Here is a 27571-nt window from a genome sequence, read left to right as displayed (position 1 = left end):
GAGAGAGAGAGGGAGGGAGAGGGAGAGGGAGAGGGAGAGGGAGAGAATGGGTACGCCAGGGCCTCCAGCTACTGCAAACGAACTCCAGATGTGTGCACCCCCTTGTGCATCTGGCTAATGTGGGTCCTGGGGAATCAGTCCTCAAACCAGGGTCCTTAGGCTTCACAGGCAAGCACTTAACTGTTAAGCCATCTCTCCAGCTCCCAACTTCTTTTTTTTTTTTTTTTTTTTTTTTTTTTTTTTATTTTATTTATTCATTTATTTGAGAGCGACAGACACAGAGAGAAAGACAGATAGAGGGAGAGAGAGAGAGAATGGGCGCGCCAGGGCTTCCAGCCTCTGCAAACGAACTCCAGACGCGTGCGCCCCCTTGTGCATCCGGCTAACGTGGGACCTGGGGAACCGAGCCTCGAACCGGGGTCCTTAGGCTTCACAGGCAAGCGCTTAACCGCTAAGCCATCTCTCCAGCCCCCAACTTCTTTTTGATTCATATATTTTTGGAGTTTTCCCCCACTTTGGTAGAAATCAAACACAGGGCCATGACTATGCTAGGTAAGCACTACTGTTTATCTGTGTGTGATTGTTGGATATAATAGTCAAGATGGGCACATTAGGGGCTGGGAAGGTGGCTCAGTAGTTAAAGGCACTTGTTTACAAAACCTGTTGGCCTGGGTTCAGTTCCTTAGCTACCCGTGTAAGCCAGATGCAAAAAGTGGCACAAATGTCTGGTGTTTGTTTGTATCAGCAAGAGGCACTGGTGTGCCTCTCCCCTGCACATATGTGCAAATAAACATATTTTTTAAAATTTCAAAAAAAGAAGGTCACATTAGTTTTTTTTTTTTTTTTTTAGTGTTTTTAAAAATATATTTATTTATTTTGGTATTTCAAGGTACAGTCTTACTCTAGACCAGGCCATCTAGAATTCACTATGTACCTCAGGGTGGCCTCAAACAGCAATCCTACCTCTGCCCCCTAGTACTGGGATTAAAGGCGTGTGCCACCATGCTCAGCAAAAAAAAAATATTTACTTATTTGAGAGAGACATGGGAAAAGAGAAAGGATGGGTGCATCAGGACCTTCTGCTGCAGCAAACGAACTCTAGACCTGTGTGCCACTTACTGCCTCTGTCTTTACATGGGTACTGGGAAATGGAACCTGGGCCATCAGGCTTTGCAGTCAAGTGCCTTTAACCACTGAGCCATCTCTCTAGCACACATTAGTGTTACATCAGTGTGTATACGATGCCAGTTTGTCTTAAACAGTATGATTTTGTTGTTTTGTTAGGTCAGGGTCTCATGGTACAACATAGGCTTTCCTGAACTCACTGTATAGTCCAGGCTGATTTCAAACTCATGGCAATCCTCCTGCCTCAGCCTTCTAAGTGTTTGGATTTTAGGAGTGAGCTGCCATGTTCAGTTTGTTTCACCACTGTTGAGCTAAGTTGGACCACTTAGTTAAAATGGTGACTAAGGATTGGAGGTTGAGGTGCTTGCCTGCTAAGCCAAAGGACCCCGGTTTAATTCCCCAGGACCCATGTAAGGCTAGATGCAGATGTGCATGTGGCCCATGCGTCTGGAGTTCATCTGTGGTGGCTGGAGGCCGTGGCACACCCATTCTCTATTCTCTCTCTCTGTCTCTCCTCTCTCTTTCAAATAAATAAATAAATAAAAATAAAAATATTTGAAATGGTGACTAATGTGTTTTTCTACTTTCCTTTTGTGGCTGCTGATTAACCTAGGAGTGATACTTTGAGCCTGGGACTATTCTGTACCCAATAATGTTTCACCCAGTGATTTTTAGCATCCATTCATATAGTTTGCCTGATCGCTACATTATGAGTTAAAAAATGTTGATTTTGCTGGGCTTGGTGCACATGCCTTTAATCCTAACACTTGGGAGTCAGAGTGGTAGGAGGATCACTGTGAGTTTGAGGTCACTCTTAGGCTACATAGTGAATTCCAGGTTAGTCTGGGCTAGAGTGAGACCCTACCTATAAAAAACAAAAAATACAAAATAAAAAAAAAAAGGGCATGGTGGCACACACCTTTAATCCTAGCATTCAGAAGTAGGAGGATTGCAGGGAGTTTGAGGCTACCCTGAGGCTACATAGTGAATTCTAGGTCAGCCTGGGCTAGAGTGATACCATACCTCAAAAAACCAAAAATAAATAAAATAAAATAAATAAGGAGGGGTGGCTGGAGAGATGGCTTAGTGGCAAAGGTGCTTGCCTGCAAAGCCTAAGGACCCAAGTTTGATTCCCCAGTACCCACATAAGCCAGATGCACAAGGTGGCAGATGTTTCTGGAGTTCGTTTGTACTGACTGGAAGCCTGGCATGCCCACTCCCCCTCCCTTTTTAAAAATGAAGATAAAAAAATTGTGATTTAAAAATATTTACTCTATTTACAGTTTGTAGCAGTTCTTTGTACAGATTAGTTTCCTCCCCGTTGTTCTCATTTTCTTGTGTAATTACTGTGGAATTATTTTATCCAGACTCTTATGCAGCCTAGGGAAGCCTCAAACTTGAACTTGCAGGATAGCCAAGGCTAGTCTTGAATACCCAGGCTTCCTTACTTCCCAGTGCTATGATTATTGGTGTAGTACCATACTTGGCTTGCACCTCCATGCTTGTTTTTATTTTATTCATTTTTCATTATTTTATTTATTTATTTATTTTTATTTTTTTTTGGTTTTTCGAGATAGGGTCTCACTCTAGCCCAGGCTGACCTGGAATTCACTATGGAGTCTCAGGGTGGCCTCGAACTCATGGCAATCCTCCTCCTTCTGCCTCCTAAGTGCTGGGATTAAAGGCATGTGCCACCACGGCTGGCTTATTATTTATTTATTTGAGAGAGACAGAGAGTGGGTGTGCCAGGGCTTCTAGCCGCTGCAAACAAACTCCAGATGCATGTACCACCATGTGCATCTAGCTTGTTTGTGTACTGGGGAACTAAACCTGGGTCTTCAGGTTTTGTAGGCAAGTGCCTTAACTGCTAAGACATCTCTCCAGCCCTTTATTTTTATTTATTTAGTTTTCTTTTAAAGATTTTATTTATTTATTTGAGACCGAGAGAGAAAGAGAGGTAGAGCTGCTGCAATCAAACTCCAGACTCATGCACCACCGTGTGCATCTGGCTTATGTAGGTACTAGGGAATTGAACCTGGGTCCTTAGGCTTCACAGGCAAGTGCCTTACTGTTAAGTTATCTCTCCAGCCCAGCCCTTATTTAGGTTTTGTGAGGTAGGGTCTCACTCTAGCCCAGGCTGACCTTGAACTTTTGGTGATACTCCTACCTCTGCCTCCAGAGTGCTGCGATTAAAGGTGTGTGCCACCACACCCAGCTATTTTAATTTAATTTATTAATTTACTTATTTATGAGAGAGAGAGAAAGAGGCAGCTAGAAAATAGGCATGCCAGGGTCTCTTGCCATTGCAAATGAAGTCCAGAAACATGTGCCATTTTGAGCATCTGGCTTATGTGGGTCCTGGGATATTAAACCTGGGTCCTTTGTCTTTGCAGAAAAGCACCTTAACTGCTAAGACATCTCTGTAGCCCTTTTCTTAATATATATATATTTTATTTTTATTTATTTGACAGAGAAAGAGAGAGAGAATGGGCATGCCAGGGCCTTCAGCTACTGTAAACAAACTCCAGATGCATGCAACCCCCTTGCACATTTGGCTAACGTGGGTCCTGGGGAATTGAACCTGGGTCCTTTGGCTTTGTAGGCAAACACCTTATCTGCTAAGCCATCCCTCCAGCCCTATTTTTATTTATTAGAGACAGAGAGGGAGAGAAAGAGATGGGCACACCAGGGCCTCTAGCCATTGCAAATGAATTCCAGATGCATGCATCACCATGTGAATCTGGTTTATGTGGGGCTTGGAGAATCAAACCTGGGTTCTTAGGCTTCACAGCCAAGCACCTTAACTGCTAAGCCATCTCTCTAACCCCTATCTTAATTTTATTTATTTATATTTTTGGCGTTTTTGAGGTAGGGTCTCATTCTAGCCCAGGCTGACCTGGAATTCACTCTGTAGCCTTAGGGTGGCCGCCTCAAACTCATGGCAGTCCTCCTACCTCTGCCTCCCAAGTGCTGGGATTAAAGGCGTGCTCCACCACGCCCGGCTCTATTTTTTTGTTTTAATGAACACCCAAGATATTTACCATGAAGTTTGTCAGTGAGACACCCTCTTACTTCAAGACTAAGTGCTGTAACCACATCTGTGTACCAGTTCTATTATCTTGAGAAGTTTTGCTTTATAGCAATTTGGTCATCTCTGTGGCATGTTGGTTAAACGGAGACTTCTTACTCCATGAGATTGTTCTAATATGATCTTAGATAAAAATTATCCTGCTTTGGATCTTTTTTTTTTTTTTTTTTTTTTGATTAGGTCTACTGAAACAGACTTTTCAGAAACTAGGGCACCTGTATTGAGGAATTCCCATTTACACTAGGCAAGAAGGCAAGAAAGTAAACAGTAAGTGGAGAGTGGGGTAACAAACACTTACGGTATCAAAAAACAGCCGTGAAAAAGATCTGTCTTAATGTGCTAGCCCATTGCAGTTTAACATATTGCTTACAACCTTCACAATAGAATTTGAGTGACTTCAGTTACACATTCCAGGAGACTGGCAGTCTGTTACAATCAGAGTCTGAACTTTTCGAGCAGGCTAATTTACAGAGATGGGATGAAGAAAGTTGTGGATTTGTATTACACACTCTCACCTGACACTGTATCTGATCCCATACCTGCTGATTGACATCTTGAATGAGCTCTTTGAAGCAAGTTCCAACTTAATTAAAACGTTTGCGTGGTTAGCAGTGATCTGTGAAAGCCTGTGATAAATATTGAATCAGGTTCACCTGCTGGTTGCTGCGAGCGGATAAACAGCTGCTTTGTGCAGTTTAATCATGAAACTGCCAGCACAGTATTCCTGTTTGAACTTTTCTTTTCTTAGAAGAACGGTTGAAAAGGTATAGATCTGTCACTTTTGCTATCTTACTAAAGTGCGTGCTTATGTGAGATTTTTGCACAACGGCCATTCTCTATCTGTTTAGATGGCTTGGACAACAGCAAATCATTGATAAAGTTAATAAAAAAAGTCCTCTTATTTTTTTTTAATGCCTCAAAGATTGTAGTATAAATCTATGTTCATTAGCCCTTTTCTACCAGCTCTTATCTAACTTTTTGAAAAAGACATTATTTTACTTTTTTTTCCTGGTTAAATGGTAGATGAAAATGAACCTTTTAAAACTTGAATAACTGGGCTAGAGAGATGGCTTAGCGGTTAAGCGCTTGCCTGTGAAGCCTAAGGACCCCGGTTCGAGGCTCGGTTCCCCAGGACCCACGTTAGCCAGATGCACAAGGGGGCGCACGCATCTGGAGTGTTTGCAGTGGCTGGAGGCCCTGGCGCACCCATTCTCTCTATCTGCCTCTTCCTCTCTCTGTCACTCTCAAATGAATAAATAATAAACAATAAAACTTGAATATATAAGATTATAAATTTCTTCACAAATTTATTGTGCATTTTGTAGTAACTTGAAGAATTAAAAAAAATTCTTTATTTGAGACAGAGAGAGAATGAGAGCGGGAGTGTCAGGGCCTCTAGTCACTGCAAACTAATTCCAGATGCGACACCTTGTGCATCTGGCTTATGTGGGACCTGAAGAATCGAAGCTGGGTCCTTAGGCTTTGCAGGCAAGCACCTTGACCACTAAGCCACCTCTCCAGCCCAACTTTTTTTTTTTTTTTTTTTTTTTTTTGAGGAAGGGTCTCACTCTAGCCCGAACTTACCTAGAACTTACTAGATAGCCTAGGTTGGCCTTGAACTCACAGTGATCTTCAGGCTTCCCAGTGCTGTGATTGTAAGAATGACCCAATGCACACAGCTAGAAAAAATTTTAAGTTACCCTTTTACTTATAAAATTGAACTAGATATGTAGATTAGTGAACTGCACAAGTTTTTAAGCCTTATGTTAATATTAGATAATTAATGGACATTAAAATAGAGGTGAGTTTAAAAGCACTGAGCAAGGTTTCATTGTCATCTTATCCCTTGTAAAATAAATGTGTACGGCCATCAGCTGTCAAGAACGTACTATTTCCATTTGATTTCCAGTAAAAATCAGCCATAAATTTTATAGTAAGTCCCTCACCCAAAGCAGTCACAATTCTAATTGAGCACCTATAGTACTTATGGAATCACTTTCTAAAAATGTACACAAAGTTCTGTGGTAGTTTCTCAGTTACCCTAAACCTTCTGTAACAGCCGATGGACTGTAAATTAACTTGTTTCCTAATATGCCAGTTTGAAAAGTTTTGACTAGGAGGGGATAACATGGAAGTTGTTTCAGTGGGCTCTAAGAAGAAACTTGTGAGAACCTAGAATATTTGAGGTAGGGTTTCACTCCAGCCCTGGCTAACCTAGAACTCTCTCTATAGTCCCAAGTTGGCTTTGAACTCACATGAGTGACCCCCCCCTACTTCTGCCTCCCAACTATTGGGATTGAAGACATGCACCATCATGCCTGGTTAAGGTTTTATATATTTTTTTGAAAAATTTTTATTAATTAGTTTTGTATTCAGCAAATACAGTCAGTTTGTTACCATTATTAGGCTTATCCATGACCTATCCCCTCCCCTTGGTCCCTTCTTGTTGAGGTATATGGATCATGCATTGTGGAGTTAGCCCACAGTTATGGTTAAGATAAATGTCTCTGCATATCATGACCCAACATGTGGCTCTGACATTCTTTCTGCCCCCTCTTCCACAAAATTTCCCTGAGCCATGTTGGTTTCATTTTTGGTCTGCTTCAGTGCTGAGGTTTTGGGGGCCTCTGGGTCTCTGGCTGTCTGATTTGGTAGGAATTGATTTTTCTCTGTGTTGATCTCCTTCCCCCTTGTGCTGGTATCCGGATCACCAGGAAAACAGCACCCTTGCTTGTTTTGCCAATTTTTCTTAGTTTCAGCTGGGGCCCTTTTGAGGTATGATGGGGTGGCTCTCTCCTTAGGATCTACATCTCTCTGAAAAAGAGAAGCAGATTCTCCAATGGAGAGTAAGTTAGCACCAGGACGAATGAGATAACCCTTACTTTTGCCGGGCGTGGTGGCGCATGCCTTTAATCCTGGCACTCGGGAGGCAGAGGTAGGAGGATCGCCATGAGTTCAAGGCCACCCTGAGACTACAGAGTTAATTCCAGGTCAGCCTGGACCAGAGTGAGACCCTACCTCGAAAAACCAAAAAACAAAACAAAACAGGACAAATGAGATAACCCTTACTTTTTTTTAATAGAGAATTTAATAGGTGTAGGCCCTCTTGTAGCCCATGATTGATGGTAGCTTGATAATGCACAGTGGGCTTGTGTTTATATATGGTTCTGACTTGTTTCCCAGCTCCAGCAATGGGTCCCATACCACTGAGGGGATCAGTTAGCCAAATCAAGAGCAGTTGATTCCCCACCATGGCAGTGTGCCACTATTGCACTTGTGTGGGCATCACAACAGGTTATTTGCTGCTAAGTAGGTTAGACCATGAGTTGCTTGGACAGATGTTGGTCATTTTCCCCCAGTCGTCCATGTAGCACCTGGCACTAGATGCACTGCCTGTCTGGGGACTGACTCTCTTCCAGCTTCCAGCCATGCCGTTCCATTTTATGTGTCAGCTGCATATGGTGTCTTCAGTAGTAGGGTCTTACCACTAACTTTTGCTGGGTCATCAAGTACTCTGACAGAAATCTGTCTGTCTTTTATTTATTTATTTGAGAGCGACAGACACAGAGAGAAAGACAGAGGGAGAGAGAGAGAATGGGCACGCCAGGGCTTCCAGCCTCTGCAAACGAACTCCAGACGCGTGCGCCCCCTTGTGCATCTGGCTAACGTGGGACCTGGGGAACCGAGCCTCGAACCGGGGTCCTTAGGCTTCACAGGCAAGCGCTTAACCGCTAAGCCATCTCTCCAGCCCAAATCTGTCTTTCTTTTAGGAAACCTTGTAGGTCTCTCTGATCAAAAGCTCATTGTGGATGATAGCCACATGCTGGTACTGGGAATTACAGGTCAGTGCCCACTAACAAAAGGAGGAAAAAGATAACTAATATACAAGAGCTAGAGAGGAGAGAGAGAGAGAGAGGGAGGGATGGAGGGAGGGAGGGAGAGGAGGGCGGGAAGCTGTAGAAGATTAAAGGTTAGTCTTCATCATACCCTCTCCAGTGTCTTGTGGTTCAGGTGTTCCTTCTAAGGGCCCGGTGAAGGTTCAGGTTTTATATTTTTATTCCAATCATCCATTTATTTGTTTTTTTGAGGTAGGGTCTCACTCTAGCCTGGGCTCACCTGGAATTCGCTATGGAGTCTCAGGGTGGCCTCGAACTCATGGTGATCCTACTACCTCTACCTCCCAGGTGCTGGGATTAAAGGTGTGCACCACCATGCCCGGCTTAATTTTTTTTTTTTTTTTTTGGTTTTTCGAGGTAGGGTTTCACACTAGACCAGGCTGACCTGTAACTCATTATGAGGTCTCAGGATGGCCTTGAACTCACAGCAATCCTCCTACCTCTGCCTCCTGAGTGTTGGAATTCAATATATATATAAAATTGTTTTTTTTTCGAGGTAGGGTCTCACTCTGGCCCTGACTGACCTGGAATTCACTATGGAGTCTCAGGGTAGCCTTGAACTCAAGGCAATCCTCCTACCTCTGCCTCCCGAGTGCTGGGATTAAAGGCGTGTGCCACCATGCCCATCTTCATTTAATTTTTTTAAAATTTTATTTATTTATTTATTTATTTGAGAGAGACAGACACAGAGAGAAAGACAGATAGAGGGAGAGAGAGAGAATGGGCGCGCCAGGGCTTCCAGCCTCTGCAAACGAACTCTAGATGTGTGCGCCCCCTTGTGCATCTGGCTAATGTGGGACCTGGGGAACCGAGCCTCGAACCGGGATCCTTAGGCTTCACAGGCAAGCGCTTAACTGCTAAGCCATCTCTCCAGCCCCATTTAATTTTTAATTAAATTAATTTATTTGAGAGAGAATGAGAGAGAGAGAGAGAATTGGCATGCTAGGGCCTCTAGCCATTGCAAATGAACTTCAGATGTATATGCCACCTTCTGCATCTGGTTTTACATGGTTACTGAGGAATTGAACTTGGGTCCTTAGGCTTTGCAGACAAGTGCTTTAAGCACTGAACAATCTCTCCAACCCTAAACTTTTTATTTTGAGATAAGGTTTTGGTAGGTTGCCAGGCTACTCTTGAACTTGTAGTCTCTTTCCCCTTGCCTCTGAGGTAACTGAGATTTTAAGAATTGTGGACATGCAGGGGCCTGATGACGATGTCTTTTTAAAATTTTTTAAAAATTTTTTATGTTTATTTATTTATTTGAAAGTGACAGACAGAGAAAGAGTCAGAGAGAGAGAGGGAGGGAGAAGGAGAGGGAGAGAATGGGCATGCCAGGGCTTCCAGCCACTGCAAACGAACTCCAGACGCATATGCCCCCTTGTGCATCTGGCTAATGTGGGTCCTGGGGAATCGAGCTCTGAACCGGGGTCCTTAGGCTTCACAGGCAAGCACTTAACCACTAAGCCATCTCTCCAGCCCTCATGATGTCTTTTAAAATAGACTTTTTACATATTAATATGGTAGTTTTAGAATTTTCTTTCTTTTTTTTTAACTTTTGGTTTAGTGGTTAAGAATAAGCAGGTTAGGGGCTGGAGAGATGGCCTAGTGGTTAAGGCACTTGCCTGCAAAGCCAAAGGACCTTGGTTCGGTTCCCCAGTACCCATGTAAGCCAGATGCACAAGGTGGCCTATGCATTTGGAGTTTGTTTGCAGTGGCTGGAAGCCCTGGCATGCCCATTCTCTCTCTTCTCTCTTTCCCTCTCATATAAATAAATAAAATTAAAATGCCTTTTAAAAAAGAATAAGCAGGTTAGGCATAATAGTACATGTCTTTAATCCCAGCATTCTGTAGGCTGAGGTAAGAGGATCAAGTTTAAAGCTTGTTTAGTCTTAAGTTCAGCATCAGCATGGGCTGCTTAGTGAGACCCTCTCTCAAACAAACAAAAATTCTTTTCTCACACTTAAGACACAACACACACACACACACACCTCATGTTATAAAAGAGCATTGACTTGAATTATTTATTCTCTGGACCTTTATGAAAAGAGTTTGCTGATGTTTGCTGTAAAGAGTCTATTATTTGAAAGTTTTTTTTTCCCCTTGTCCTTAACATGGATCTTGCTAGAAACAATTTAAATAATGAGTTAAAATAATTTATGCATTGAACTTTATAGCTCACCCTTAAGAATATTTTGTAATTGCATTCAGCAATAATGCATGTGGAACTGACCTTTAGACAATTCCTTATTCTGTGGAACTAGTATCACTGAACTCCCCAAACTACACTATGGAACAACTGTTGAGAGAAGCGCTCTCTGTCAGTGAGGTGAGCTGACCATTCTCTTTGCCTTCAGCTTGGCTCGGCAGAACTAGGAATTCTAATGTCTTAAGTGAAATGAGATAACACATGTAAAGTGCTTAGCCCAGGAGCAGCCTTCATAAATGCTATTACTAATACTCAACACACCAAGATATGTGTTTGTCATTCACAACTATAACTGAAATTCTACCTGTGTGCAAAGCACCATGCTCCAAGCATGCGTCATGTGAAGAAATGTGATAGGGCAGGGGAAATGGCTCAGTGTATAAAGGGCTTGTTGCATAAGCATGAGGACCTGTGTTCAGATCCCCAGCACCTACAGATAGTGCCCAGCATGATGGTGCGTGCCTATCACCCTGGTCCTGGGGAAGCAGAGGCAGGAGCCAGTCCAGTGAGCTCTGGGTTCAGCAAAAAAAAAATAAGGTGGAGAGAAGTTGAGGCATGCACTCAAGCTCTGGCCCCTTCATGCCTACGTGTACACACATGCATCCACACAGATGGACATGCATACGTGTACCACACACATGTCAGGCCCATACACATACACAAAAAAATGTGAGTTTCTATACTTAAAGAATTTACAGTGTAGTTGAAAAAATAGCTATCTATATGCAAAGTTAGGGAAAAATACAAAGTATCCTTTGTTGACTTAATTTTCCATCCATATCATTTTGTAGTAGGGTCTCAGTTAACCCAGACTGGCTTAAATTTACTGTGCAGCTGAGAATGACCTTGGACTCCTGATCTTCCTGCCTCAGCTTTCCAGTTGCTGGGATTAGAGCTGTGCACATCTCTCCCAGATTATTTATTTAATTTTTCATATTAAATATGTCCTTTTAGGTCTAGTTTTAGCATTCAATCCATAGTCTTCATTTAGAAGCTCCCCTGATGTACACAGTTAGATATAGAATTTGGTCAAAATAATTATGATATAATCTGTATTACATTTTCTCTAGATTATAAATTGTTAAATATTTCAGTATATATGTGTATGTATATATAACAGACTATGTGCCATTTTCCCTGCCTTATTCTTGACAATAAGATTAGTTTCTGTTTTCTATTTAAAATTAATTTCTATTTAGTCATCATGCTCATTTTGTTTTTTAAGCATTTAGGCATCCTGTTTTGTTTTGTTGGTAGGGTTCAGGGTAAGATTGGGGCAAGCTGGGGAACTAGCAGTTGGCATTGTAGAATCTTCCTGTTGGAACTGCTAAGCATAGCTTTTTCAAAGGAGTGGTGGTAGGGACTCAGAAGTTGGTCTTCTGAGCTCAAATCTAATCCTTTATCCTTTCAAGGCATTTAGATATGTCTTTATGTAATACAATAGGAGAGGAAATAGAAATTATTAAAAACATGGAAAATGATAAAAATCCTTCGTTGCTGACCTGTTAAAAAGACCTGCTATAACTGTGAAGTGTTGTTTGGAACAGTTGAGGGAAATGTTACAGCTGTCACACCCACAAGTGTCCCTTGTTTTCTCTTTAAGTGACAATGTGTTTTTGTTGTCACTAGTGTGGGAATTTCTTGTCTTCTGCTGATTTAAAAGGACTAGTTTCTCACTGGGTTGAAGACGTCATTTCTTAAAGAGCTCTGTTCTGCTGCTGACTCTACTGTTTACAGGTCATCGAGCTCACTGGGCTTTGGGAGCTTGTGTGTTTCACCTGTCGACCTTCTGATACACTAAATCAGAATGAATACTTTTAAGTCTATTTTCCAGATTCTTATTAAAATGTATATAAATTTAAAGAGCAAAGCTAAAAACAAAGCATCCTATGAAAGACCACCCTGATTAATTTTTAGCAGGAGAAATACCTAGGGAGAGATGCCAAATTATTTAACTTTATTTATCCAATTGTTCCAGTTTTCTAAGCCCAGGGTTTCAGTGAAAGGCCATGAAGTAACAGCTATATAAGCGGGATTTAGGGGATATCCTATCCTCCTGTCATTGTTGTTATCCAGATCTTTTTTTTTTGTTTTTGTACAGTACTGAAAGTTACTGGTTTTAGTAGAAGGATGTCTCTTTTGTCATTAAGTAAATAGTTTTCTCTAGTCTTTACCATGTGACATACGGTTTTCCCCTCTTCACTGATAATTTATCCAAATCTTTGAAATGAGGACCTTACTAGAAAATCACTTTTGAAGAAATAATTTAATAATGTGAAGGAAAAAAGATTCAACTTTAAAATTTCAGTCTACTTTCTTTGTTCAGTCACCCATTGAGAACCATGTTTTTAAGAACTCTTTCTTGAATTCACAGATGCCATAATTACTTCAGATCAATCTAAAAGTTAACAAAACATTTTTAATATAAAATTAGCTATGGTTTATAATTTTTTGTATTAATGATATAAAAAATTAAGGTACCTAAATAAAGCCATTTAAGTTACTTTTTTAAAACTAATTCATAGTCTTTTACTTTTGTTAGTACAGCCACTACTATGACATTTTAATGTAGAGTACGACTTTGTTGTAAGTGCCCAATTCAATCATTTTAAAAATTAAAAGTTTTGAATATGCAGTGTTTTGTCAGTGTCATTATAGCAGTATCACTTTTTATTTGAAAATAATTATGTGAAAGATATATGTAAATGTCTATTATGTTAAATACTAAGATATTTGTGGTTGTTGATTTATTTTGTATGTTTCTGTATTGCCTGATTTGGGGAGTAAGGAATTATCAGGAAAAAAATTGACTTAATAGAAGTAGGAGGTATATGTTAAGTAAAATGAATATTGAAAAATTTCTATCAAAAAGTAGATTTTGCCAGGCATGGTAGTATATTCCTTTAATCCCAGCATTCTGAAGGCAGAGGTAGGAGGAACAATGTGAGTTTGAGGCCAGCCTGGGACTACGGAGTGAATGCCAAGTCAGCCTGGGTTAGAATGAGATCCATCCTCAAAAAAAAAAAAAAAACACAAACAAAAAGTAGGTTTCTTAAGCCTTGAAAAAAATTGTTTTAAAGGATTAGTTTTAGGCTTGGATATAGTGAATCCATATAAGACAGAATGATGTAATAGGCCGTGCCATTCCAATATTGAGGTAAATTTAACAATATGAATATGAGAGAATAAAAAGTTTGAAAGTAAATATTCTATAACCCAGTGTAACCTTAGTTTTTTTTTAGCCTGTTAATTAATGTGATCACTTCAAAGGTCAAAAAATGAATTCAATCAAACTATCATGGTATAATTTGCATTCCATTTTCTCTGTGACCATAAGTTGTTAGATATTGCAACATATGTAACATAAGCCGCATGTCAGCTGTTTCCTGCTTCACTGTTGACAAGAGGCTCCATTCATAACTCTTCTTTTTATCCTTTCAGTGAATAAGTAATTATTCAATATAGAAGGCAGGATATTTGGAACTGGCTATTTAATGTGGCAGCACTCTGTAATGAAATCTGCTGTTGCTGGCAACCTGAGAGGGGAATGTAACAATTCTAGCATGGCTGTAACTCTACCTGCTTTGACTGACTGTTTATTTGGCACATCAGTGAACCTTTTATCCCAGTGAGTGACAGCTCCAGAAGGGTCACATTTACATCCATTCTATCATGTATTGTAATATTTAATGGCAGACAAGGTTGAGCGAGACGAGGAGTAATTTGAACTTGCCTTTCCACTGGATTGAGGCTAAAAGACAGCTTGATCCCCAGAATTGTGGTGTAACATGCTATGACTTAGCATTTGTTTATGAAGGCTAATCTTACTGATTACAAAAAAAAAAACAACTTCTCTAAGTCAAGTATTTGTTCTATGAAACCAAAGCTTTCCAGTATAAATTCTTTTAAATTACTATGCTATTTACCTTTTTTTTCCTTATTAGTGACTTTTACAATATTTCTCTTAAGTGAAGCTTCATTCTGTCTCATTTGATATAGTCATAGAGGCTTTGAAGGGAATAGTTATTAAGAACCTGTAAGCTGTAATAGAATTAAATTTGAGAAAATATCAGAATTTGGAAGCAAGAGATAAAATAGGTAAATATTAGACCCTATTTCTGATGTTCCATAAAGTTGTATTAAAGGAGACATTTATTTTTTTTTTTATTTTAAAATTTTTATTAACATTTTCCATGATTATAAAAAAATATCCCATGGTAATTCCCTCCCTCTCCACCCCCACACTTTCCCCTTTGAAATTCCATTCTCCATCATATTACCTCCCCATTACAATCATTGTACTTACATATATACAATATCAACCTATTAGGTATCCTCCTCCCTTTTAAGTAGACATTTACATAACTATTTCAATTGTGATAGTGACTTACTAGTGAATTTTTCCAGGAACAGCTATCTTGGATAAAAATTTTAGTGAATGATTTTCATTTCTTGACATGTCATTGGATTTCAGTAGACTTGTTCCATGTAACCAGCCTGCTTTCACTATTACATGCTAATATTTTGTACTTATTTTTATACTTTTGGTTAAGAATTTTCTTTATTCATTTTGTAATGATGCATCAGATTCAACTTGATAGCTCCTTTTTTTTTTGTAAACTGTACCTAAAATTCTTTGTAGAAAATATTGATATAGAATATTTGAGCTATGCTGTGAGCAAAACTGTCAATTCTAAATTATGATGTAGTAATTTCACATGAAACTCAAGGGGAATTGTAGTGATCTTGTATCGTTTACTTTTTATCATTTATGGAAGAGGGTAGTTAAAAATGTACTTCAAACATCTGAGTGGGATAGTGTGAATGGTATGTTGGAAAGAATGCAGTTAAGACAATGTTACTGATAGATAACCTTAGATGGAGGGGAGAAGGACTAGGCTTTCTTGGACCGTGTGTTTGAGCTCCTCTAATATTTAAAAGTTCTCTGACTGTTGTGCTTCTGTGAAAGGGTTTAGAACATTTGGTGTGGCAGGCCAGCTTTGGCAATGTTTTCTTTCCTTTGTCGCAGCCCCCTGGCCACTGCTGTAGGTGCTCTTGTTCCACTAAACAAGGACACAGTCACGAGTCCTCAAATACCGTTAAGAAGGACCAGGAGGGGAAATCCAAGAGACCCAAAATATATTTTGGGACGCGCACACACAAGCAGATCGCTCAGATTACTAGAGAGCTTCGGAAGACAGCGTACGCAGGCGTCCCAATGACTATTTTGTCCAGCAGGGATCATACCTGTGTCCATCCCGAAGTCGTTGGTAACTTCAACAGAAATGAAAAGTGCATGGAATTGCTGGATGGAAAAGATGTGAGTAAAAGTTACTTTGCTTTGGAGGAAAAATAAGACTGGAAACATTCAAAGTGATACACATATGAACTTTTCTAGTGATTATCAGATTAATTTATGAAAGTAAAATGAGTTGTTAGAATTGATTTTTTTTTGAAAAATAAAATTACCATATGAAAGTCCTTATTCATGTTCAAAAGATGAGCTTTCATTCCTAAAGGTTGCAGGTATCTAATTCCATGGCATTCATTCCCATTGCAGTCAGATGCCACCTTTTTAAAAGTCCTTCTAGCAAAATATTTGAATGTGGAAGATACCATATGAGGAGATTAAAATGTGTTAAGAACATAGTCTAATTTGATCCAATTAATATATTTTACATAATTAAAAACTTAAGATAGTTTAGGCTGAGCAAAGTTTGGGATTTTTTTTTAAAGTTGAGAGCTATGATTATTCTGTTTTGTAATTCATTTTAGTACAGATGCCTCTTAAAACTTACACCACGTACTTAATTTTAAAATAATGTCATAAATGGTTTTAAAATTTGCTAGGGGAAATTGGAATTGTAAAAATTTAGCTCAGGTAGAAATACAGAAGTATTTCTGATCAATGACTTTTTTAAAAATTTGTTTTCAAGGTAGGGTCTCGCTTTGTAGCCCAGGCTAACCTGCAATTCACTATGTATTCTCAGGGTGGCCTTGAACTCACAGCAATCCACCTACCTCTGACTCCCGAGTGCTGGGTTTAAAGGCATGTGCCACCACGCCCAGCTCAATGACATGGTTTTTTAAAAACAATATTTATTTATTTGACAGAGAATGAGGCAGATAAGAGGTGAGGCAGAGAGAGAGAGAGGGAGAGAGAGGGAGTGAGCGAGCGAGCTAGAGAGAGAAAAGAAGAGAGAGAATGGGCACGTGAGGGCCTCTAGCCAGTGCAAATGAACTCCAGATGAATGTACCACTTTGTGCATCTGGCTTTACAGTGGGTATTGGGAAATCAAGTCTGGGTCCTCAGGCTTTTTATGCAAGTGCCAAACTGCTGAGCCATCTCTCTAGCCCATGAGTTTTTAATATTGTTTTAGGCAGTATTATTTTGGGAGTTTATGTTTTAGTGTTAGTTTACTCCGATTAAAGTTATAAGTATAAAATTATACTCAAATTATTGGTGAACTAGTATATGCAATTACCAGTGATAGTGTATTTTAAGTTTTTTTTGTCTTTTGTTAATATTTTATTAAGCAGACTTGATTCTACACAAAAGACTAACAGTCCCAAGAATTTCATTTCACTGGCCTATTACCTTCTACTGCATATTTTGTATTGTGCTTTTATCCTCAGTTCTTTTTTGTTTGTTTTTGTGTACCCAGGTGAGAGTTTAGTCAAACTTTATTTAGTGATATGTAACAGATTTTAATAGCATTTAAATTTATATAGTTTAAAGAAATTATAATGTACAAGTAGTAAGGAGATCTGGTGAGAAAGCTTAAGTGACTTCTTTAAAGCCAGGAAGAGAATATAGAATTAATTATTCAATGCAAACCATTGTTGAAATTCCATAGCTATATTTATTTCCATGTAAGCTCTTTAAGTGGAAAATTGTGAAATCTTTTCACAATATATATATTGTGATATATATATATATATATTTAAATTCTCTTCAAAGGGAGATGACAGTCTCAAAATAAAGAAAGTAAAAGCTCTTTATGGTAAAACTACAAATTTCATGCTTAACTAGACGTCTTTCCATAAATGGTTAACTGGTCTGCTGAATTCCACAAATACTTGCTGGCATTGAAATGATCTTTTTTTTTTTTTTTTTTTTTTTGCTTGTTATCGAGAAACTTGTACTTGTAGAAAATGCCTTGGTGAAATTCAAGATTGTATACTATGGGCAAATAGTCTTGCTTTAATCACCTAGAATCTCATGACTATTGATCTATATTCTTGTAAGTTTGAATCATAAAAATAATTCATTAGACTTCAAGTTTTAGAAGTTTTTCATTGGCTAGAGTGAATAAGCATTTTATTTTTTAATATTAGTTGTCATAAATAAATAAAGACATCTGCTTGTGGTTTGCTTTGACCTAATTCTGTCTCAGAATGCATACCACCTGGGTATTCATGAACATTCTTTTTTCTTGTTCCCAAGCCCTCAGAGTAATTTGGTATTGTAATGAGGGCCAATTACAAAGTCACTATAGGTGTCTGTGTTTACTGTGGCTAAATCACCAAAGCGAAATGATAAATAGATAACTGACAGTTTGAGTGAAAAGAGCTTAAAGTGAGATAACGCTCCAGTTGACAGACTCCCCTGGGGTTAGGGTTACATTGCGAAAATGGATGAGCTCTTGGATTTACTATCAGCCTGGACTGGGCTGTCTTTCTAAGTGCCCTTAATGTGTAAACTTTCTGATTTTTTGGCTTGATCTGTAAGCCCATGTGTTTTTGTTTACTGTTTCTTTTATTAAAGTGCTCTCATTCTAGAAGAGTATGTGCTTATCTGAATGGGTTATTTTTTTATTTTAATTAAGAAAAAAATTAGTTTAACTTGACCTAGAAATGTGAATGCTGAAAGCCATTTTAGATATAGAATATGGTTTTTGTTTCTTCAAATGAGACTTAATATGTAAGAATAAAGTCATTAAATAGATAATAGGCATAGCATCTGAGGGCACCTTAGTGATTATAAGGTTAGATTTCAGAATTGAATGGGAGGTGCTTAGACTGAAAAAATATTGACCATCCTATTATTAAGGTAGGAGTATGTCAGATTCAGTATATAAAAAAAAATTGGCACATTTCAGCTGTCTTTGGATTCTAGAATCACAGAATTTCAGAGGAAGTATAGTTGACAAGTCAGGAGGAATCCTTAAAAGGTTCTGGTTCCATGACCCTGAGGCTTGTGTCACATGAGAACAGTGAGCCCTGAAGTATGCCCGGTCAGACAAGTAATTAGCAGGAAAGTTTAGGAACCAGAACTCAAGTTTTCCAACTCCTATATCATTGCTATTTTGGTTACATTAGAAGCAAACCCAAAAGTTATCATGAAAGCATGGGGAAGCTAACACAATATGAAGGATTTAGAAACACAGTAGATGTTAGACAAAGTAGACACAATCATCTAGAACCTGAACCAAATAGAGTTATGTGAGCTTTTTTCCTGTTTTCAACTGTGGAGAGGCATCAGGTAGCATTCCTGAACACGGTTGGCACAGTGCTTTGGACAACAGTCTTCAGATGTTCCATGTCTTATCTTTGTTTGTATTTGCTTACTTACTTTTTTTTCTTTAAATTTTTAAATTTAAATTTTATTTTATTTTTCAAGGTAGGGTCTTACTGTAGCCCACAATGGCCTGGAATTCACTATGTAGTCTGAAGTTGGCCTTGAACACTAAGAGATCCTCCTACCTCAGGCTTCCAAGTGCTGTAATGAAAGGCATGTACTACTACACCCGGCTTACATTCTTTTGTATGTTATGACTTTGGAGGTTTACTGTGTTTCTCGCAATTTATAGGCATATTAATGTATATAATGATGTATGTTTTGAAAACAGATTCTTCATTTGAAGAGTTCTTAGATAAAAATATAGATAATATATAGATAAATGTCTCTATATATATTTAAAAGGACCCATGTAAGCCAGATGCAGAGGATAGTGCATGCTTGTGGAGTTTATTTGCAACAGCTGAAGGCCCTGGCATACCTATTCTCTCTGTCTGCCTCTTTCTCTTTCTCCCTGTCAAAGAAATAAATAAACTTCATTAGCTATACTTAAAAAAAAAAGAAACACCACATTTATTTTTTTTCAATTTGTACATGGACTTGATGAACAATGGCTCATTATTGAGCCACTTAGTGTCAGAAGATAGGAAATTGGCTGGGCGTGGTGGCACGTATCTGTAATGGCAGTACTCTGGAGGCTGACATTTTGTCGTAGCACAATTCCAAATTTGAGGCCATCTAGGCTACACAGCAAGAACCTGTCTATAAAAGAAAAGAAAAGACACAAAGAAAAGTAGGCTAGGTGTGGTGGCGTACACCTTTAATCCCAGCACTTGGGAGGTAGAGGTGGGAGGGTCACTGTGAGCTTGAGGCCAGCCTGGGACAGCAGTAAGGAGGCAGAGGTAGGAGAATTGTCATGAGTTCAAGGCCACCCTGAGACTACAGAGTGAATTCCTGGTCAGCCTGAGCTAGAGGAAACAAGAGCCAATAGAAATTCCTCTCCTCCTTTGCCCAGTCATTCAATTCTCTTTTTAACATATTTATTTATTATTTGTTTGCATGTATGCATATAGGCGAACGCAGACACCTGTGCCACTTTTTATTTCCGGCTTCATGTGGGTGACTGGGGAATTGAACCTGGGCCAGTAGACTTTGAAAACAAGTGTCTTTGACCACTCAGCCATATTTTCAGTCTCTCTCCTCCATCCTTAATTCTCATCCTTAAAAGTAGCCAATGGTATCATTGCTCTGCTTATCTTTTCAGAAATGCTTTATGCCTAATATCATAGTCACAACAAACAATTTAAAAAATACTCATCTCAGGTTAATCTGAGGCATCTGTAGCTCTTGCTGTCTCATTCTCAGTCATTATAGTATCTTTAAAATTGGTTGTAAAATTGATTGTAACCAGGAGTGATGGCTTGGGCTTATAATCCCAGCACGAGGATCACTTGAACCCTTGAATTCAAAGTCAGCATGGGCAACATAATGAGGCCGAAGGCTGTCTCATAGAGGGGGCAAAAGGCATGTTATAAATAATATATTATCTGCTTTCTTTGTAAAATACTAGCTTTGTGGCTTTAACAGTGTTCTTTATTTTATTCCACATTTTCCAAAATTGGTTCACATTTCAGTTATATATGTTTGTTTGTAGGGAAAATCCTGCTATCTGTACCATGGAGTTCATAAAATTGGTAATCAGCAAACCTTACAGACTCTTGGAGGGATGTGCAAAGCCTGGGACATAGAAGAGCTTGTCAGCCTAGGTAAAAAACTGAAGGCATGTCCATATTACACGGCTCGAGAACTAATAGAAGATGCCGACATAGTATTTTGTCCTTACAACTACCTTCTAGATGCACAAATAAGGGAAAGTGTGAGTATATGGGTAAAAAAAGAATGCTTTTCCTACTTGTTTGGTTATAAGTAGTGAGGTTTTAATGGCTTATTTTCAGCTTTCATGTGTTTACTTTTAGCTTCATTTTGAATTTATGTAAATCAGTTTATATAAACATATAGAAACATATTCTAAGGTGAACTAAGAACGGCATTTTAGGGGCCATGGAGATGACTTAGTGGATGCTATTCAAGCCAGAGTACCTGAGCTCAAGCCACAGTCCTTATGTGAAAAGGTGAGCCAGGCGTGGTGGCACACTCCTTTAATCCCAGCACTCGGGAGGCAGAGATAGGAGGATCACCGTGAGTTCGAGGCCAGCCTAAGACTACATAGTGAATTCCAGGTCAGCCTGAGCTAGAGTGAGACCCTACCTTGAAAGAAAACAAAATAAATAAATAAAAAGGTGAAAGCCATGGTGGGCTTCTGTAATCCCAGCATATGGACAGCAGGATGAGAGGGAAGTATGGACATGAGAATTTCCTGGAAGCCTGTGCTGTGAAAGTTGTCCTCTGCCAACCTCCCCCCACCAAATGGGCACACCATTGTATGCACATACACATCACATACATTCATACAAAAAATAACCTTAAAAGTAAGAACTGAATTTTTTTTTTTTTTAAACATGAAGATGCTGGTTTTTTTTTTTTAATTAATTAATTTATTTATTTGAGAGCGACAGACACAGAGACAAAGACAGATAGAGGAAAGAGAGAGAATGGGCGCACCAGGGCTTCCAGCCTTTGCAAACGAACTCCAGACGCATGCGCCCCCTTGTGCATTTGGCTAACGTGGGTCCTGGGGAATTGAGCCTCTTACCGGGGTCCTTAGGCTTCACAGGCAAGTGCTTAACCACTAAGCCATCTCTCCAGCCCTGAGTTTTTTTTTTTTTTAATATATATTTTACTTATTTATTTGAGAGAGAGAGAGAGAATGGGCGCACCAGGGCCTCCAGCCACTGCAAATGAACTCCAGATGCATGCATCCCCTTGTGCCTCTGGCTTATGTGGGTCCTGGAGAGTCAAACCAGGATACTTTGGTTTTGCAGGCAAGCACCTTAACCATGATGCCATCTCTCCAACCCTCATTGAGCTTTTGAGTAATGAACTTCAGAGTTTGTCTGGTTTTAGAAGTATCTATTTGTTACAGTTTAAGACAAAAAGTAAATTACTTCGTGTTTTCTTGTTACTACTTTCTTTAGATCTGACTGTGCAGTTTTTGTTTTTTGTTTTTCCAAGGTAGTATTTCACTCTAGTCCCAGGCTGGCTTCAAACTCATGGCAATCCTCCAACCTCTGCCTCCTTGGCACTGGGATTAAAGGTGTATGCCACCACGCCTGGCATGCAGTTTTTATTATATCTTTTAATTTAAGAGTTAATAGGCCTTGTGTTTAGGTCTATTGTTGGTACTCTGGCTGTGCTGTCTCTTACTGTTTGCCTTTCAACTAGACATTAAACATGAGAATGCTAGATGATGATAATAATGATGGTCTTGGTTCTTCTAGGTAGGGTCTCACTCTAGCCCAGGCTGACCTGGAATTCACTCTGTAGTCCCAGTCTGGCCTCAAACTCACAGCAGTCCTCCTATCTCTGCTTCTTGAGTGCTGGTTTAAAGGCATGTGCCACCATAGCTAGCAGTATTATTTTTACTATATCTTACTTAAAATTTTATTTTTCTGTTTGTTTTGGGGTATGTTCATTTTTCTTAAGTTTGTATTCAAGATACTTAGTGGGATACAAAACTGCCTGTTCAGCTGTGTTTTCTTTTTTTTATATATTTTGTTTATTTTTATTTATTTATTTGAGAGCAACAGACAGAGAGAGAAAGAGGCAGAGAGAGAAAGAATGGGCGCGCCAGGGCCTCCAGCCACTGCAAATGAACTCCAGACGCGTGCGCCCCCTTGTGCATGTGGCTAACGTGGGTTCTGGGGAATCAAGCCTTGAGTCGGAGTCCTTAGGCTTCACAGGCAAGCGCTTAACCGCTAAGCCATCTCTCCAGCCCTGTGTTTTCTTTTTAGTTTGTTTTTTAAAAATATTTTTATACATTTATTTGAGAGAGGAGCAGAGAGAGAGAGAGAAGAATGGGTGTGCCAGGGCCATCAGCTGCTGCAAACAAACTCCAGATGCTTGTTGTGCCACTTTGGGCATCTGGCTTACATGGGTCCTGGGGAATTGAACCATAGTCCTTTGGCTTTGCAGACATGCGCCTTAACCACTAAGTCATTTCTTCAGTCCCCCATGTCAGCTGTGTTTCTAAAACTGCCAACTTCAACCCTTCAAAAGTTACTGTTCCCCTGAAGATACAGTATCTTTTGATTACCGTTTTGTTGAGGTGCTCTGCACCTTCTTTATTTGTCCTGATTGGAACCCTCATCTTTGAAACTCCAGTCTACTTTCTGTTTTTCCATGGTTCTTCCTTAGTCATTTTCAGTCCTGTACATATTGTTATTTTCTCAGCATAACTCACTGGTAACTGCTTTGTAACACATCTTTGTTTTACTAGTTAGGATTCTCTATTACAGGTTACATAAGCCTAACTTTAAAAAGAGCTTAAGAGGTAAGCTGGGCATTGTGGCTCCCGTCTTTAATCCTAACACTCAGGAGGTGGAAGTAGGGAGAATCACCAGGATTTGAGGCCAGCCAGTTGCACTACAAGAGTGCATTCCAGGTCAGCCTGGGCTAGACTGAGACCCTGCTTCTAAATGTATGAACAAATAAAGAAAGAGCTTAAGAGGGGCTGGGGAGATGACTCAGTGAGCTAAATATTTCCCATGCAAGCATGAGCATCAAAGTTCAGATCCCTAGTACCTACATAAAATGTCAGGTATTGTGGTATGTGCCTGGATCCCAGCCCTGGAGAGAAACACACATGGGATCCCTAAGTTCTCTAGCTAGCGGTGAGCTCCCAGGGCCATGAAAGATCCTGTCTCAAAGAATAAAATAGAGAGTGATTGAGAAGGACACCTGGCATTTACCTCTGGCCTCTGCACACACATCTGCAAACACAATGCACAAACACCACACATACATACACATGCAAAAATAAAAAAGAACTAAAGAGACTGGGGAGCTAGGCCGGTCAGCAGAGTGCTTGCCTTGCAAATGTGAGGGAGGACCTGAGCTCAATGTCCAGACCCCATGTAAAATGCTGACATTCACACGTCATTCTAGCACTGACAGGTAGGAGGATCCCTGGGGCTTGTTGGCCAGCTAGTCTAACCTAACTGGTGAACTCCAGCTAGGGAGAGACCCGAAATGAAAAAAACTGGACAGTATTCTTGAGGCACAATGCCTGAGGTGATCTGGCCTATACACATACACACACAAATGAACTTAGAAATACTTGTGTGGTGGTTTGATTCAGGTGTCCCCTATAAACCAAGGTGTTCTGAATGCTAGGTTCCCAGCTGATGGAGATTTGGGAATTAACGCCTCCTGGAGGCAGTGTATTGAGGCTTATGGGTGTTATAGCCAGTTTTCCCCTGCCAGTGTTTGGCACACTCTCCTGTTCCTGTTGTCTACCATATGTGGGCCAGGGGGTGATGTCCAACCTCTGCTCATGCCATCACTTTCCCTGCCATCATGGAGCTTCCCCATGAGCCTATAAACCAAAATAAACCTCTTTTTCCCCACAAGCTGCTCTTGGTCAGGTGATTTGTATCAGCAATGCTAAACTGCATCAACTTGACTGGTTTTTATAGGTGCATGTTGTTTGTGCATTTGTATGTTTGCACACATGTGGAGTCAAGAAAGTGACATCAGGTATCTTTCCCACTCTCCATCTATTTATTGAACCATGGTGTCTCAATTGAACACAGAGCTCACTGATTTGGCTAGGCTAGATAGCCAGCTTGACCCAGGGGTTCCCATGTAAATGCCACCGCACTCACCCAGCATTTAGATGGGTTCTGGGTATGCATGCACGGTGAGTGCTCCATCCTTGGAACCATCTCCCCAGCCCCGTAACTCTTCTTTGTGTTGGTTCATTCTGAGGCACGCTGTTTGCTTGTGGGACCGAAGACAAGCAGTTAAGCTGATCTGAAGGAAAGATCATGAGCTCATGTTAATCCCCTCAACTGACTGTAGCTTGGATGGCATATCCATCCCTGAGTCTGAGCCCGTCACTGTGACCACAGAAGACTGGAATACTCTATGTAACTGATGAACTGGGTTACGAGCTTTGCCCTTGTTGTGAGTGGTGTTGGCAGATTTATAGATTAATAGCCTGCCTAGTACCACATAGGAATTGGGGAAGAACAGTGTTTAAAGTGAAGGATTGCAGGATGCCTAAAATGAGGCAAATGCTTACAGCCTCCATTATGGTAGTGTTTTGGGAATCGTTTGAGTCTTGTGGTGGTGTGTACTTTGAAGGTTTTGTATTCAGGGATGAGATTGTATCTTATTTAGTAGAGTGCTGACCTAGCGTGCACAAAAGCCCAGGGGGGGGAAAAAAAGCCAGGTGTGTTGGTGCATGCCTTTAATCCCAGCACTTGGCTCGGGAGGCAGCGGTAGGAGAATCACAAGAGTATATTGAAAGCCCCTTCGTTGAGGCATTTTATACTCTTCTGTTTAGCCAATGATGCCTTGCTTGATCCATGCTCATTTAATAGGTATATTTTTATTGATAGATTTGTCAAGTATTTTGTGAATAAAAAATGGCAAACTCTGTGATGTGTATGAAATTAATTTATTTATTTACTTGCATGCTGAGAGAGAGAGAAAGACAGGTGAATGGGAGAGAGAGAGAGTGAGAGAGAATGGGTACACCAGTGCCTCTACCTGCTGCAAAGGAACTCTAGGTGCATGCGCCACTTTGTGCATCTGGCTTTACGTGGGTACTGGGGAATCGAATGCAGGTTGATAAACTTTTCAGACAAGCACATTATCCTCTGAGCCATCTCACCAGCCCGCCTCAAAAATTTAAGGCCCTGGAATCAGTTGTTTATATAATTGCACAGCAGTATTGGCGTATAGTGTTAATTTGTATTTAAGAGAGAGAGAGAGAGGGAGAGAGTGAAAGAGGCAGGTAGAGAGAAAGAATGGGGACAATAGGGCCTCTAGCCACTATAAATGAACTCCAGACTCATGCGCAGCATCTGGCTTATGTGGGTTCTAGGGAATTGTACCTGGCTTCTTAGGCTTTGCAGGCACACACCTTAACCGCTAAGCCTTCCCTCCAGCCCTGTAGTGTTACTTTTTAATTGAAGTCTTTTACTTGCTGCTCTTGAATCCATTTTGCTGAATGTTTTACAGGAAAATTCTTTTGTCTTTTAGATGGATATAAATCTGAAAGAACAGGTTGTTATTTTAGATGAAGCTCATAATATTGAAGACTGTGCTCGGGAGTCAGCAAGTTACAGTGTGACAGAAGTTCAGCTTCGTTTTGCTCGAGATGAACTGGACAGTTTGGTCAACAGTAACATAAGGAAGCCACACCATGAACCCCTACGAGCCATGTGCTATAGCTTCATTAAGTAAGAGGATTTGTGTTGGTTTTGTATTAAAAACGTGTTATGCCGGGAATGGTGTTGCACACTTTTAATCTTAAACTCCAGAGGCAAAGGTAGGAGGATCACTGTGAAATTGAGGCCAGCCTGGATTTACAGAGTGAGTTCCAGGTCAGCCTGGGCTAGAGAGTGAGAACCTGCCTTGAAACAACACAACAAAAAATAGGTAATTTTGCAGTTGGCGAACTTTGATCATCTACACTACTTGGGAAATGGGTTATTTGTTTCTAGTCAAACTTTTTGTCTTATTTAAAATTAAAAAGTACTCACAAAATAGGATATAATGAAAAGAACAGAGTTTAAAAATTGGTTGTGAATCCTATTTCTAATTTAGCAGGATAATTTAATAGCCCCACTTAGGGCATTGAACAGAAACTGAATTATTTGTTGTTATTTTGTTTGAACATGGTTTTCGTTAACATTTTAGAATTTTGGGTCATGGTTTTATTTATTGGTTTATCCTCCAATTGGAGTAGGATTCTAGTGGTGGGTTTTAGTTAGTGGGAAGATTTTTAATACTTTAAATTTATTTATTTATTTGCAAGTAGAGAGACAGAGAAAGAAGGAAGAAAATGGGCATACCAAGGCCTCTAGCCACTGCAAACAAACTCCATCTACATGTGCCACTTTGTGCATCTGGCTTTAAGTGGGTACTGGGGAATCAAACCCAGGACATTAGGCTTTGCAGGCAAGCACCATAACTGCTGAGCCATCTCTTCAGCCCATACTGCTGTCATTTCTAATCAGAATAATCTTTTTGAAATTTAATTTTTTTCTCAATTTTTATTAACATTTTCCATGATTATAAAAAATATCCCATGGTAATATCCTCCCTTCCCCCCAGAATAATCTTTGATACAAATATTTTATTTAGTTTTGGTTTTTGAAGGTAGGGTCTTGCTCTAGCCCAGGCTGATCTAGAATTTACTCTGTAGACTCAAGGTGGCCTTGAACTCACCATGATCCTCCTACCTGTGCCTCCCGAGTGATGGGATTAAAGGCGTGCACCACCATGCCTGGCATCAATGAATATTTATTTCAAATATTCTGTTATGTGTTAATATATAGAATATTAATTTATAGAGTACTATTTTTTTGAGGTAGGGTCTCATTCTGGCCCAGGCTGACCTGGAATTCACTATGTAGTCACAGGGTGGCCTTGAACTCATGGTGATCTTCCTATCTCTGCCTCCCGAGTGCTGGGATTAAAGGCGAGTGCTGGGATTAAAGGCGTGCGCCACCACGCCCGGCTAGAGTAGTTCTTTTTAATGTACAGTAAGGATAAACACCTAATGCTTGACTTGCAGATATTAGTCAAATGAAGCAGTATGATTC

At 39.9% G+C, this 27571-nt stretch overlaps 1 protein-coding gene across 1 annotated transcript in view; it reads left to right on the top strand.

Annotated features, from left to right (window-relative positions):
• Positions 1-27571, top strand: part of Brip1 (BRCA1 interacting helicase 1) — a 149171-nt gene that overhangs the window by 29629 nt on the left and 91971 nt on the right. The window contains exons 7-9 of the mRNA XM_045159722.1: positions 15345-15635; positions 20491-20712; positions 26004-26203. Of these exons, the coding sequence (XP_045015657.1) occupies positions 15345-15635; positions 20491-20712; positions 26004-26203 (713 nt within the window). The remainder of the gene's footprint in view (positions 1-15344; positions 15636-20490; positions 20713-26003; positions 26204-27571) is intronic.

The sequence above is a fragment of the Jaculus jaculus genome, chromosome 9 (genome assembly GCF_020740685.1).
Source record: "Jaculus jaculus isolate mJacJac1 chromosome 9, mJacJac1.mat.Y.cur, whole genome shotgun sequence".
NCBI classification, from domain to species: domain Eukaryota; kingdom Metazoa; phylum Chordata; class Mammalia; order Rodentia; family Dipodidae; genus Jaculus; species Jaculus jaculus.
Note: the sequence above shows the minus strand (reverse complement) of the source record. Positions and strands in the feature narration are given on the sequence as shown.